The 15,301-nt window shown below is 36.3% G+C and overlaps 1 protein-coding gene across 1 annotated transcript; it reads right to left on the reverse strand.

Annotated features, from left to right (window-relative positions):
• Positions 1–13,804: 13,804 nt before the first annotated feature.
• On the reverse strand, positions 13,805–14,766 carry LOC125223831 (protein C2-DOMAIN ABA-RELATED 7-like). Its single transcript, XM_048127128.2, has 3 exons — positions 14,539–14,766; positions 14,321–14,416; positions 13,805–14,244 (listed from the first exon to the last, which is right to left on the reverse strand). Exons 1-3 carry the CDS (start codon positions 14,644–14,646, stop codon positions 13,969–13,971), a joined length of 480 nt encoding a protein of 159 aa, XP_047983085.1. The 5' UTR covers positions 14,647–14,766; the 3' UTR covers positions 13,805–13,968.
• Positions 14,767–15,301: the final 535 nt, after the last annotated feature.

The following is a 15,301-nucleotide window of genomic DNA, read 5'->3' on the forward strand; positions in this document are numbered from 1 at the left end:
GTAATTGAGTGAAAGTTTCGCAGACTGATCAAGAGAGGTCGACTAATTGAACCAGCTGACTCGCTTCAACCTGACTTTCAAGGAAATCACAGACTGATCAAGCGGTGGAAGTCTAACTGATCAAGACGACTCCTAAAGCTCTGTCTATGTCTCGTCGGGTGTGCAAACCGAGAACGAGACACCATCAATGTCACGACCGCCCTTTTTAGTGTTAATAAATGCGGGGTGGTCGCGACTAATGGGACTTTAAAGAAAGGATAATTTTCTAGGATTTCAATAAAGAGTTTGACAAAGATAATTACTCCCTCCATCCCGCTTTAGCAGTCCCATTGACTTTTCTGTCCTCTTTTTGTAAAAATGATACTACCTCCGTCCCCCAAAATTTGCTACACTTTGACCCGACACGGGTTTTAAGAAATGTAATGGAAAGTGAGTTGAAAAAGTTGGTGGGATGTGGGTCCTACTTTTAAAGTATTAGTTTTATAATAAAATGTGAGTAGGAATGAGTTAGTGGAATATGGGGTCCACTACCAAAAATGGTAAAAGTGAAGTGTATCAAATTTTCAGGGACGGACCAAAATAGTAAACTGTATCAAATTTTCAGGGACGGAGGTAGTAAAAAATAGTTAAAGTGGAGAAATGGTAAAGCAAGAGAGACAATAATGTAGATAAGACTCTTCTCTATATTATTCTCTCTCTTAATTTACCATTTCTCATCTTTAACTATTTTTTATCATTTTTACAAAAAGAGCGCAGAAAAGTCAATGGGACTGCTAAAGCGGGACGGAGAGAGAAACATTCAATAACGAGGGGAGATCAGAGTAAATGCTTAGGTTTTAAAACCAAAGTCGACAATTATCATAGTTGATAATCCAAGAGTGAAAAAGGGTTCAAGACATAATTGGGAAAAATAGTCATAATTCAGCGGAGGCATTCAAGAGTAAGAGTGACGCCATGTATGAAGTGTTGGGGCTACCGCAGCGGAAGACACGTAAAACAAACAGGTCCTTAACGGATCTATTTAGGTGATTATGCATTCGATTCAAATTTCATGCAATAAACATAGATATATAGAACACACATCAAATATTCACATAAACATGCATATTCGACGTGAATTAAATGTTACTTCATAATCCGACATCGGATTGACGTTGTTTGCTGCATCGCTGGGCGATCCCTGGTTTACCGACCATGTATCTTACGTACTATTCCCTTGTCCTTGATCATCCATCCGTGTGGGCAGATCTTGAATAATCAACAAATAGATTTGAAGAGATCTATGAGAACCAAACACAAAACACGAGATTGCCTCGATCTAAACCTATGAATTAGGATAGATCAAGAACAAAACAAGAACCCTAAATCTCCCACGTGCTAGGCACGAAAATCGAGACAAGAGAGAGAGAGAGAGACGCCAAGAATGGCGGCTAGGGTTAGGGTTTAGTGTGTGTTGTGTATTGTGTGGTGTGCTAGGGTTTCTCATACTCCTCACTATTTATAATACACTTATGGGCTAGTAAGGGGATCCATGGAATGATTTAGGTGTTGGGCTCACCCATTAGATAATTAACTAATTAAATCAAAAGACTCATGATTTAATATATTATCAATGGAATATTATTTTGTTCCACTAAAGAATAATATTGCACTCCCACCTAAATCACCAAATTACAAATAACTTGGGTCCATTTTATTTTATAATATTTCCCGCGTTTAAGATTATCTTGATCCATCAATTTAATTCTTTTGTCTGCTATGTGACTAGAATTAAATTAATTCTCCAAAGAGTTTTTTAGTTTGAAACTTTATTTATTATTCCTGGAATAAATTCCAACTGCGCAGTTTTCTGAATAATAAATTCCTTTTTCAAACACCACTTGGGGATCACCCCTTAGGGATTTAATTATACCACACTGGGCACACAAATTCTATGAAATAATATTCCAATACCTTCATGTTATATAATTACTACCACCCAAGATATCATGAACTTGAGTTACATACAAACTCTCACATATTGATAAGTCAAAGTGACGTATGACTGAATAAACAATATTGATATTAATTCCATAGACTATAAAATACTAAAATTTTTGGAATATATTCTTATAGTAGATAGCAATAAAGGTACCAATAGGTAGTCAAAGCATATCTAGGTTGTGAATACGTTTTTCTTCTTACTAGATCTGGCCAAAGTCCCCTACTGGAAAACTCATGAGGAGATTCGTTGAATTTCCCTACTTGACCTTCTTAGTAAAAAGCCTTAGACTTGTTTATCATATTTCAATAATAAATCATTATATTATATTATTTATTCTCATAATTAGGTAAACAAGTGGATGTGGCGTTTCTCGTATACATGCACAAGCTGACTGTACAAAGGCATGTACGCTCGAAGCATCTTTTAGTGTACAAACCCCAACAATCTCCCACTTATATTCAAAGAATGCTTTCGACTATACCTACCACTTTATTGGCCTTGTGCTACACATTCACACACATTTTCTCCCACTTATACTCAAAGCAGACTTTGGCCAATATGTACTCAAAACTATAATTCTTCACTTGTTTGTAATTTGGTGATTTAGGTGGGAGTGCAATATTATTCTTTAGTGGAACAAAATAATATTCCATTGATAATATATTAAATCATGGGTCATTTGATTTAATTAGTTAATTATCTAATGGGGGTAAGCCCAACACCTAAATCATTCCATGGATTCTCTTACTAGCCCATTAAGTCTATTATACATAGTGAGGAGTATGGGAAACCCTAGCACACCACACAATACACAACACACACTAAACCCTAACCCTAGCCGCCATTCTTGGCGTCTCTCTCTCTCCCTCTTGGCTCGATTTTCGTGCCTAGCACGTGGGAGATTTAGGGTTCTTGTTTTGTTCTTGATCTATCCTAATTCATAGGTTTAGATCGAGGCAATCTCGTGTTTTGTGCTTGGTTCTCATAGATCTCTTCAAATCTATTTGTTGATTATTCAAGATCCGCCCACACGGATGGATGATCAAGGACAATGGAATAGTATGGAAGATACATGGTCGGTAAACCAGGGATCGTCCGGAGGTGCAGCAAGCAACGTCAATCCGATGTCGGATTATGAGGTAACATTTAATTCACGTCGAATATGCATGTGTATGTGAATATTTGATGTGTGTTCTATAGATCTATGTTTATTGCATGAAATTGGAATCGAATGCATAATCACCTAAATAGATCAGTTAAGGACCTGTTTGTTTTCCGTGTCTTCCGCTGCGGTAGCCCCAACATGAAGACACGACGCCCCTAGGATATTCAAAATAAATCCAACGATGATTAAGGCTCGACTCAACACCACCCCAAAACTCGTCACCGCTCAACCTGCACATAAGGAAAACACATGCAGAGCTGAGTACTTGATGCACTCAGTGGGCTCATGCCAAAAACAAGTTATCAAAAATATTTATATTTATCATGCCATTGTTAGGTAACCATCGAGGTTTTATCTTTTGAAAGACCCGAGGCACCAAAATATTCCATTGTTCAAAATCACGACTGCGCAGTCATTTTCCCATAGACGTTTACCATATCTGCTCATACATGACTTGGAATGTGGCCACAAACCAAGTCACTAGACCGGCCAACCCGTACGCTGACACACGGTCTACCATAGGTGTACACTAATCCAAGTAGGGTTTGTGGCCCTACAAGGACCCGAATTTGATTTAAACAATAAATGGCAAAGCCATTTTAGATAGCCACGTTAAAACAAAAATTATGGCATGATAAACAATTTGCATTTCATTCCCATCGATAAAATAGTTAGGACATTGTCCTTATTTAAAAAGAGAGCCCACCTCGAGTGCTTAATCCGAAATTATATCCTTTCCTTTGTGATCACAAATCACTTGCGAGATATCACCTTTGAAATTTTAAAATAACACATAGATCAACACAAGGAATCAAGATAAAACAAGATGCATGCATATTAAGGCTTGAATTATTTTTATCAATCGGATCATGAATTTTCTCCTATTAGAAACTTAATTATTTCGATTAATTTCAGTCGCCCAAAGTGTCCCGCACGTCCCCAACAAAATTTGCGAAGAAATAATTCGGTCCACTGAGATTTTAATTAGCTCAACTAAAAGAATAAAACAGCATCCCATTAAGAAATAAAAACGTACTCTCCCAATCCACCCAATCCAATTAAATTATACCAACCCAAAATGAAAGGAAAGAGCAAAATAGTACTCCCTCCGTTCCAAGGAAGATGACCCTTTTTTGGGCGGCACGAGATTTTATGCAGTTATATTTTGTATGGTAAGAGGAAAGAGTAAAATAGAGAGGGGGAATAAAGTAGAAATAAAGGTGTTTCTATTTTAAGTAATAGGTCATCTTGATTGTGACAAACGAAAATGAAAAGTGAATCATCTTCAATAGGACGGAGGGAGTACCATTTTTAAACAGAAGGCAAATTTCATACTCCCTTTTCCAAAAAAAAGTACACGTACACCCTTCCTTCGTATCCACTTTAAACCAAAACTAAATATTAAAGTAATACTTCTCTATTCCATTAAAAATGAAAACGTTTTCCTTTTTTGGTTGTCCCATTAAAAATTACACGTTTAATAAAATGGAAACAACTCTTTCCCTGTTTTTTTATCTCTCTTACTTTACTCTCTCTTCATTAACTCACAAAACAACGTTATATAAAATCTTGTGCCGATTCTCAAATATTTCATTTTAAGTGGGACGGAGGGAGTAGTTAATAAATAACGAAAACAAGGAATCAACACCTCCCTTTCCCAAACTCGTCGGCCCTCTTTCTCCCTCAACTCTCTCTATTCCCCAAAACGGAACTCACAAAAAAAGTTTCTCCGATTCACCGTGAGTACCGCCGCTTCCGGCTCCGATTCGTCACCCCGCACTACCGCCGTCGCTCGGTGATTCGTTACAAGTTCAAACTTTTATTCGGTTTTGTTTCGATTATCCGATTTGAAATTGATTATCGATTGTATGAGATGCAAGGTTTGAAACAATTGAAGAGATTGGGATGGTGTTGGGTATGTGCTATACCTTTGTAGCTAGATAAGCAATTCGGTGGTTTATGCGAAAGTGATGGGATTTTCCTTGGTGTTACTTCTGTCCGTTGCCCCTAAGTTTTCTGTCACAGGAAAGTTGTTTTATGAATTTTGATTGCAGTTTTGTAAAGTGGAACGTAGTTGGGGAAAAGTTTACCGTGATGCAACAGGAACTAGGTTGAGGATGAGAACTTTTGTACCGCCGGTGAAAGCCTTAGCCGTCATCTTCCTCAATTGAGAGTGTTTTTGAGAGTTTTCAACAGTGGAGAGATTGTGTTGTGTGTGTAAGTGGCGGTGGAAATTAGGGTAGAGGAATATTATAACAGTGTATTGAGAGTAATTTTTGGTGATTGATTTCAATTGATTGTGATTGAATAAATGGAAAGATTTCTATAGCAGATTGGGGCGAAGAAGGCACGGGAGACATGGGAGGGTGAAAATTTGGCATTGATTGCTCAATTAAAAAGGGGATTAATTGCTGCATTTGATTGAAATCAATTTGGGAGAAGATTTATAGATCATGATGTATTTCAAATTATGTCTTGCAGCTCAAGAAAAAGAATTTAGGTAGTGTAGGATTTAATTAAATTGATTTGGGCTCAAACCCTAACTATTTTATTTAAAAGCCTGCAAATTATATTTCATAAGATTGAACTTTATCATTTATTTCCAATAAATATTCCTTAGGGAAAGGAATTATTTAAATTTCAAATTGTAGAATTTGCAATAGAAATTCAAACTCGTAAAAAAGGTTAAGACCATTCATTCGAGAAATAATTAAATCCATCCTGCATCAATCTTTCAAACGGCCACGTCACGTAATCAACGAAGTTGACTCGGTCAACGCACAGTCAAAACCCTAAATCCAATTAGGTCACAAGAATATCAAATAATCCTTTCACTCGTCATTTAATCCACGGACTTCAAGACATTAAAATCATTAAATGCAAAAATTTTACGATTCGAAAAGTAGGGTTCAAAAAGTGGGGCGTTACAATCAAAGTCTTAACCCACAATACTATAAATTAGTAAAGGGAATTAAGGGTAGAATACCACAGAGATGAGGTGTTTTAACATTTGTTGTTGACATTTTGGGGATGGTTGCTGCCACGCCTTAAGAGTGGGTTAAGTTTTATCCTACTTGACTGAGCGAACTAAAAACTTATCTAAATGATCAACTAGATTAACAAATTGAAACTACACTGCTAGCACTCCTGACTGATCAACTGGATTAAAACTGAGAGAGAAACCTACTAAAACTTTCCTGAAATAGCCAGACAAAAGGTAAAAGCAAATTGGGGACCAAAACCCTCAACTAACAAATTCTGCAAAAAGCGCTGAAAAGTAAAAAAAAAGTTGTATTATGACTTCATCTTCTTCATGTGACTGACTCGAAACAAAGCATAAATAGAAACTCAGACATTCTCGGAATAGAGCACATTTCGGGAAACATTTAAACATGAAAATTAAAGCCTTAAACTACAGATCTAATCTAACTGGCCAAGAAGGAACTTCATAAATACAGATTCATGCCATAACCATGCAGATTTAAGACAAAAGACTCCAGATCTACTCAATCTAACGTGGATTTACTAAAAACAAACACAATCAAACTCAAATCTACAGTATGGAACGTAGACAAACTAGATTTCGACTTCCTAAAACTACCAATTGCGAAAAGCATCCAACAAGATGTAAACGGCCTCCATAAAGTGAAACGCAAATGAAAGCATCCATGATTTAAAGTTCAAACAACTTCCAGCAAAATCCAAAGGCAAATGTTAACAGCAGTTTACAATAATACACTACGAAATATCCAAAATGTTAACAGATGTTCCAAAACACGAAATTAAAACTAAGCAAGAAATTAGGATTGTTTCTTCGCCCTTACAGGGCGGTGGCACACAGGTAAAACGACTGAAATAACACCACCACAGCCAGAGAACCACCCCCTTCCAAGTGTGTAGAAACTAACTAAGAAATTGGAGAGAAAATGTGAGTTTGGGAGACTTGAGCTGAGAAAAGAAGAGCTCCCTGCCTCATTCTTTTATTCCCCTCCCTTATGTAGGGAGGCTTGAGGCTCTGATCCCCAATCTATATTGGAAATGTCTGTTATGCCCTTGCAAAAAGGACCCTTAGAATGTGCTCCTTTGTCTCCGGCCGCTTCTTTCTTGATTCTCCTTTATTAGTTCGGCAGCATGTTGTAATTCACTCCATTTCCCTTCGATTTTACGTCTGCCTGGTCACTCCATATGGTATTCTGGACAGGCAGATTTCCTGCACACCTGAACTCAAAATAGCACATTAATTCCCAAAGTGTAGATATTCAACCCAGAACCGATGCCCGAAACAAGCCTTATCATGCACATAAATCCTTAGCATTTGGTCCCTTTTTCACTTTTGTGTTTTCCGGCAATTATCGCCCCATTCCCTACTGCCGTGAGCGACCACCATATTGGCTCGACACCAACCCAGTGGCAGACGCCGGTGTCGATTTAATTTGCAGAGAGAAACAGCTGATTGCGTGATTTTAGAGTTTTGGGCCTTCTTACCTTAAGCCGAACCCATGTTCTATTTTTATAGATTAATCACGCTCTTGACTTCAATGGAATAGTTGAACTAACGAAATCTTAACAATAAATTTGGGTATGCACTGATCTATTCTTTAATTGTTTTTTTTGTCTTATTTACAAACTCAGTTTTTTCTCATTTAAAATAGACATGATAGTTACCTTTGCTTTAAATTATAAATTTCATTGTTTTTCTACCTTATAACCAGATTAAAAAGCGTTATAGTATGTCATAAAAGATTAATAATAAAAATATATCAATTTTTTAAATTTAATTAAATCTATCCTAAATTTAAAAATTCAGTTATATACTTTTACGAACTATACATCAATTATATTTCAAATTTTTTAACTCTTACCAGTTTCATCAATCTACAATATTTATTGTTGTTAATTGTTTCATGCTTTAGTTTAATAGTACTTCAGTATTAAAATTTAATTTTTTGTTGCTATTAGTTTTATGTTTCAGTGTGTTTTGAAATGAGTTTATTCTAATTAGTAGTATTAATTTTCAACAGTATTTGATCAATGATCATGTTACTTTTATTTTGTAGGTCAATCGATAGTTGCAATTGAATTTTCTAGTGCTAGTGAACAAGAACCACAATAATTGAATATATGATAATTTAAGAATTTTAGTTGTTTCAAATTATACTGTTAGAAACCAATTATCGCATACAATAGGATAATGCTATTAAAATTAGTATTAGTATGTATTTCTTAAAATAATTATTTAAATATTATATTTATTGTCTTGTCCAATTCCGCGATTATTAATTTCTAGATCCGCCAAGTGCTCGCCATCAGTGTCTCCCTATTAACGTGCTTAACTCTTCGTCACCCTCACTACAAAAAAAGAGCTATTTCCCAAGCACCAAAGTGCTCGGCATAAAGGGAAATTTGCTCGGCATATCCCACATTACCGAGCACTTCACGAGTACTTTTGGTGCTCGGTATTCCCTTCGTCGGCATTTTTATCCGAGCGCTTCTTGGTGCTCGGCGAACTGGTCAACTAACCCCAGTGGCGAGCACTTCAAAGTGCTCGGCAGGGCGAGCACCTCCATGTGCTCGGCAATTTCGAGAGGTGGGGTTTGGATGTAGCGAGCACCTCACTACTTCGAGCAGGTTGGCGAGCACATATATGTGCTCGGAATGCAGCAAGCACCTGTGGGTGCTCGGTATTTTGGAGGGATGAGGTTTGAGTGTAGCGAGCCAGTGCTTCGACATAATGGCGAGCACATCCATGTGCTCGGGAAGTATGTTGTCCTGGAATTTTTTTAATATATATATTCTACAATTTTAATTATTTAAAAAAATTAATAAATAATAAAAAATAAAAACAAAGCTTAAATAACATTAAAAAGATAAGATTGTTTAACAAAAATATATAAAGATAAGATTGTCTTACAAAATTACACTAAACTACACATTTTTCCATTAAAAAGGCTTGGAGGGTGGAAGTTCTTGCTTTGTCGCCAGGGTTGAATAAGAGAACACATTTGGATACTCCTCGCGTAGCACGTCCATGCTGTTGTTTCCGTATATTTCTCCTGCAACGATGTAGATTTTCGTTGAAGAAGGATACCCCATCGCCTTGTGCAAGAAAGCTGCATCTCTCGGAGACATGGGGCAGCCTCCCTGCAACCGTCTCTCTTTGTTGTCGATCTCCTTCTCCTTCCAATGCTTCACGTTGTACCTCATCTCGTGAAGCTCCTCTGCTTCCAGAGGAGCTAAGATTGTGGTTGCACCTGGTGAACGCAAGCATGTCTTTCTCGTACCTGATCCAAACGAAATCAAACTAGGTCAACAATTAATCTTCTTTAACCTGCCAAGGTAAAAAGTAATACTAGTAGGATACTTTAATTACCTCAAGTGAAGAGCAATGTAACCGTCTTCGCCTCTGAGGTGCTCAACCAGTTTCTTTCAGAACTCTTCAATCTCGGGGATGTAGCAAAGGGCCTCATAGTTAACGGCATCTCAGCTTCTGTATGGAGGAGGGAAGGCCATTGTTGGTAAGGTGAGCAATTTACACAATATCCAGATTTCATCAATCAAAATAGCAGATAAACTAAGTTTGAATTAGTGTGATACCATCTCCACTATCATGTCTTTTATCATCTCTACACACTCTCCATTCTCACTCTCATACAGCCATAAGTAATAAGGGGCACATCCCAGAGGAGCTAGTCCCATTACAACCACATTTCTCACATTTGCAGTGTACAGATTCTGCAATACAAGTATAGCAACAATCTTTGATAACAAATTCGATATTCCCTTAATCACCTAAGTAACAACACTCAATCAAACATAACAAAGATCACAATAACAAGGAAAAAACGATTAAAAAAGAAGTGAAGTGTAAGAAGCAATGCAGCATAGTCCTTACAGGTTACCCGAGACGAGTCTATCTCAATAATAAGTGAATGTAGAAGCTGAAAGGGCAGATGAAGATTCCTTACCTGAATCTCGAGCTAGGAACTGGTTGAAGCTCCAAGGCAGGTACAAGGATTGCACTTTGGATTCATTTAGGAGATAATAGTGTATGTAGTCGTTGCTCCCAATCAAAATGTAGAATATGGAGTTGGAAATCAGATTTTTTGCTGCAACCTCCTCCATGGTGATAATGAACTGCTGAAACGTGTCCATCACCTGCTGGATCTGCTGAGCAAGAGATATATGTTGCCCCTGTATAAAATATTGAAACAAGATGTTACTATGTAACGCAGGAAACACATGCAATCCACAAATTTAGCATTTGAAGCACTAGAAACTTTATGTAGAAAAACATATTACCAATCATGAACCGTAGTTTTTATCTTCCAAAACCTCAATTAGTTTTAACCAAAACATGCTCAAAATCATCTTACAGTAGAATATGATACTCAATAACTTATATGCCAGCCTACTGTAAAATGCAGCATATAATTTTATTTTATCGACTCCTAATCAAAAAAACACACTTTTCCATATTCAACGCATCAAAAATAACCTTCTACAAACTAGTATATATGATTAATGGAATCATTAACGCATAGTCATCATAATCCTCCATTTTGATCTACAGAATATCCAATTCCAGTTACACACGAAAATCCAAACCTTAATCGACTCCTCTAAAGCACGAAAATTCAGAGTATTTAAAAGCTTATCAATCAAGCACCAGAGTCAACAATCCAAACCTCAATCGAATTAGATAATACAATAGAAATCGATGATACCTCACCGATTTCAATCAAATTTTGACAAATACAAAACAAAATTACATAACCTCCTCACCGATCTCAGCTCGACGATCTTCTCCAAATGCTTAAACGCCACCCGAACGGTCGAATCTTGCCGCCGATAACTATTTAACAACGGAGTGGGATGAAGAATCAGAAAGAAGTGAGGTTTAGGGTTTTTCTATAGAGGCGGTGAAAGTGAAATTTTCCGCGCGCGGAAATCATTTTGTTCTAACTGATATAGTAACTTCCATTTATAATTTTGGAATCCCGAGCACAGTTACAGTGCTCGTTGACATCTTTAAAAGTAAAATGAAATGTATCGCAGATAATTTTATGGCGGAAAATGTTTGACATCTTTAAAAGTAAAATGAAATGTATCGAAGATAATTTTATGGCGGAAAATGTTTTAGAGACATAATGTCTCCAAGCCATAATGCCATAATGGCCACCGAGCACATTTATGTTGCTGGCAATTTGCCGAGCACATTTAAAAGTGCTTGGTATATTCCTACCGCATTTAAAAGTGCTCGCCACTTATAATATAGGGAGTAGATAATTTTAAAATAAAATGAAATGTATCGCAGATAATTCTATCACAAAATTTTGAATTTTTATTTTTTTTTTAATTCCGAGCATAGTATCAGTGCTCGCCTAAATAGATAAAAAAATGAAATTGCAGATATTTCGAGCACCTAGTTGGTGCTCGCTATTAACAAATAATAGTATATTTAATATTTTTGTGGTGCTCGGCCTTTTGAAAAATATATACCAACAATTCACATGGCATAAATTGAAAAATTAAACAAGTTTTTTTTATTTCTGAGCACATTTGTGGTGGTCGGAATATCCCAATTCCCAAGCACGATACGAGTGCTCGCCCGTTTGAAAAATATTTACCAACAATTCACATGGCACTATTGTGAATATTTTAGGTTCAAAATAAATTTAAATATTTATTGTGAATGATTTGCAAATTTTTATATATGCAAATTTTTTTAGATATTTCTATGCACTAATAAAAAATATTGACATGTTTTAAACCGTTATTGTTGTTGAATATTATTTATTATATTTTTTAAAAAATATGCGGTGCTCGGCATTTCTTAAAAATATAATACTAGCATATATATTTAAAATTAATTTATAATGTTTATAATGTTTTAAATTTATCTTGTATTAATTCAAGACATTGATATGTAATATTTATAATATTTTAAATTCATCTTGTTGTTGAATAATTATTAATTATTTTTTTTTTATATTTTCCGAGCACGTATATAGTACTCGGCATTTTCCGAGCACATGTCTGGTGCTCGACATTTTCCAAGCACATATGCGGTGCTCGGCATTTCTTAAAAATATAATATATTATATGTATACAATAAATTTTAATATTTTCATACACATTTATGGTGAAGGATCTATATGCAAATTTTCCGAGATATTGTATTACTTCAAAATATTGATATGTAATATTTATAATGTTTTAAATTCATCTTGTTGTTGAATAATTATTAATTTTTTTTTTTGTATATTTTCCAAGCACGTGTATGGTACTCGGTATTTTCCGAGCACATATTTTGTGCTTGCCGGTGCTTAATAAATATTGCTATTATTGGTTTAAATTAATTTTAATATTTTCATACACATTTATGGTGAAGGAATGCAAATTTTACAGAGATATTGTATTGCTTCATAATATTGATATGTAATATTGACATGTTTTAAATTCTTTTTGTTGTTAAATAAGTGGAAAATGTATATATTCCATGAATAATTTCATAAGTCTTTATTTTAATATATCCCGAGCACATCTTTTGTGCTCGCCATTCTCCGAGCACATAAATGGTGCTTGCCATTGTTGATTGATTGCAAGGCCGAGCACGTTGACCTGCTCCAAAATTGCTCGGTGTTAACACTCCCGTGTCTGATATTGCCGAGCACCTTCGATTGTGCTCGGTATGTTGCCGAGCATAGTTGATGGTGCTGGCTATTTCCGAGCACATTTAACTGTGCTTGGTAACGGTGCTCGGTAAATAGCCTTTTTTTTGTAGTGCCTAAAACATCTCTAATATTCTCTCCTTCGATTTCAAAGGGATACTATTGAAGTGAGCATGAATTAGCTAGGTGGAATAAGAAGTGCAAAGTGAAGTGAGTCTGAGAAATAAGAAGAGATAGAAGAAAGCTTGTGAGATGGCAGTTAGTTGTAGGTAGTTAGTTAGTGGAGAGTTGATTGTGTGTGATCAGCTCATATGCACCCGTGCTATATGCTAGCTCGATAGCTAGTAGTATAAGGAGTCGTTCAGGTCCCTAGATATAGCCATAAATGGCTTCAATTCAATTGAATTATGGTGTTCAGGTTCCATGCTACATTTGTGTGCAGCCCTAGATATAAGTCTGGGCCTGCACTATTGAGTCGCATAAATTAATTCTTCCAAAATGGTTGGTAGTTGTATCTGCATCGGAATACACACCCAGAAATGAAGAGAAATTTCCTTTTTGACCCCTCTGCATTTCATTTCCCCCAAAAATTGATATTGCTGGGGGCATTTTGGAATTGGAATTGAGGTCCTTTGAAATGATTGAATATGAAATATATCCCTCTCTCTTCATGCTCACTTGTTCATATTGAGAAGCGATCTCTTTCCTATATTTTTCTTAGATTTCTTATAGATACACGGTTGGAATCTCTATATATCCATTGTCGTAGCTTAGCCTGCTCTCCACCTTCTCCCTCAAAGTAAAGTCCCTTTCATTCTCCCCCTTCTCCCTCCACCTCATTCATTCAACCGGAGGGCCAACCACAAAGAGTCGTAACCAGTCGACTATGGCACAATTAATGGAGACCGGAGGCAGCATATATTTTTAAGAAGATATATGGATTACAAATTATGACGTAGATGAAAAAATAAAATAACTGGAGAGTTGGAGTCTCAAACTTGTAGCCTATTACTAAAATAACAAACTCATATGTGAATAAAGTTTCACAAGAGCAGCAGCCCCAGTTTCTTGTTGTACAACACCACATCACAACAACAACAACAAAAATGCTAATACTAAAAGGCAATTCACTTATAATTGAGCATATATCATGGAAGGTGAAGCCACTCGATCTGGATGTGGAGCTCGCCGCATTCCACCCCTCCAAGTCTGAGAATCATCTCCTGAACTACCTTCCCTTTCTTCCACACGATGCAGCTCTCCTTCGACAAACAGTTGTCGTTGCTCGCCTCCATTCTGCCAAGCTGTGTGCCGTCTGGGAGATCCTGCGACCCCATTTCCACGCATTCTACCAAACGCTTTATGTCTATTTTTGCACTCCCCATGCTGTCGTCTCGACTGAATGTATCGTGATCGTACACTGACTACATCAAACATAATTTTTCGTCGTCGTTGTTATTGTTATTGTTCACATAAAAAACCAATTAGGTGGAGACTTACTATAGTGATGGGAGCATTTATGTCTTTGATTAATATTGTCAACTCTTCATTCCAAACTGGATTGCAGTTGTCTTTCTCAACTCTAGTCTTCACCTTCTGCAATAAAAAAACTCCTTTTCTATGTTGCAATTCACCAAATAAAACAGAGTTTGGAAACATACACCAAAATTCAAGAAAACATATAACAAGTGGTAGATTTGTATCAAAAATGAAAAAACCTGAGAGGCGCATTCGATGACGACGTAAGGATCGCTAGTCCTCGTGTCGCGCACAGCGAGGTTCATACCCCGCTCGACTCGAATCCGCAGAAGCCCCAAACCATCCATTTTTTTGAATTCAACTTCCAATAATTGGATAGTTAAATAAAACAGAGGAAGGGTATATGTTAGTGCTAATTAAACAGTGACAGCACAGTCAAAGGCAACTTAGCCACACATTGGCACATAGATGCTCTCCTACCAGAATATATATGTACATCATGTGTATTATTGTGTTCAATTATATGTTTTGTACTAGTAATTGCTAAATCTATGAGATTGACTTTCATAGACAAGTCTTGATTATTGTTTAATTCTATTTAATTATTCTATTAAAGTAATTCTGTTTAATTGGTCTGCGTGTTGAACAAATCTCACTAGGCCTTGATAATTACTACAACAAATTGGGCAAGTGCTAATAAATAATTATATCATTTGATAGGTTAGGCAATTTTCTGATGTTGTATTTAGGATTTTTATAATAAATACTTAGCACCTGGTTTGGCAGAATACATATTCAATTTACATCCACACATTAAAAAGTGTTTTATTCTTTTGGATGGAATCCAAAGTCCAAACCATGTAATATCTGTTATTCACAAAAGTTAGCTTTTCAAATCCATCCATCATCAATGCCAAGACCACCAAAACTACGCTAGGACAATAATTGCACAGAGTGACACACTTTACACGCACTTAGTTTTCCATGCGAGTACACAGTAAC

This window comes from Salvia hispanica, chromosome 1 (genome assembly GCF_029641045.1).
Source record: "Salvia hispanica isolate PSC_SH4W2 chromosome 1, Shi_PSC_v1, whole genome shotgun sequence".
In the NCBI taxonomy this organism is placed as follows: Eukaryota; Viridiplantae; Streptophyta; class Magnoliopsida; order Lamiales; family Lamiaceae; genus Salvia; species Salvia hispanica.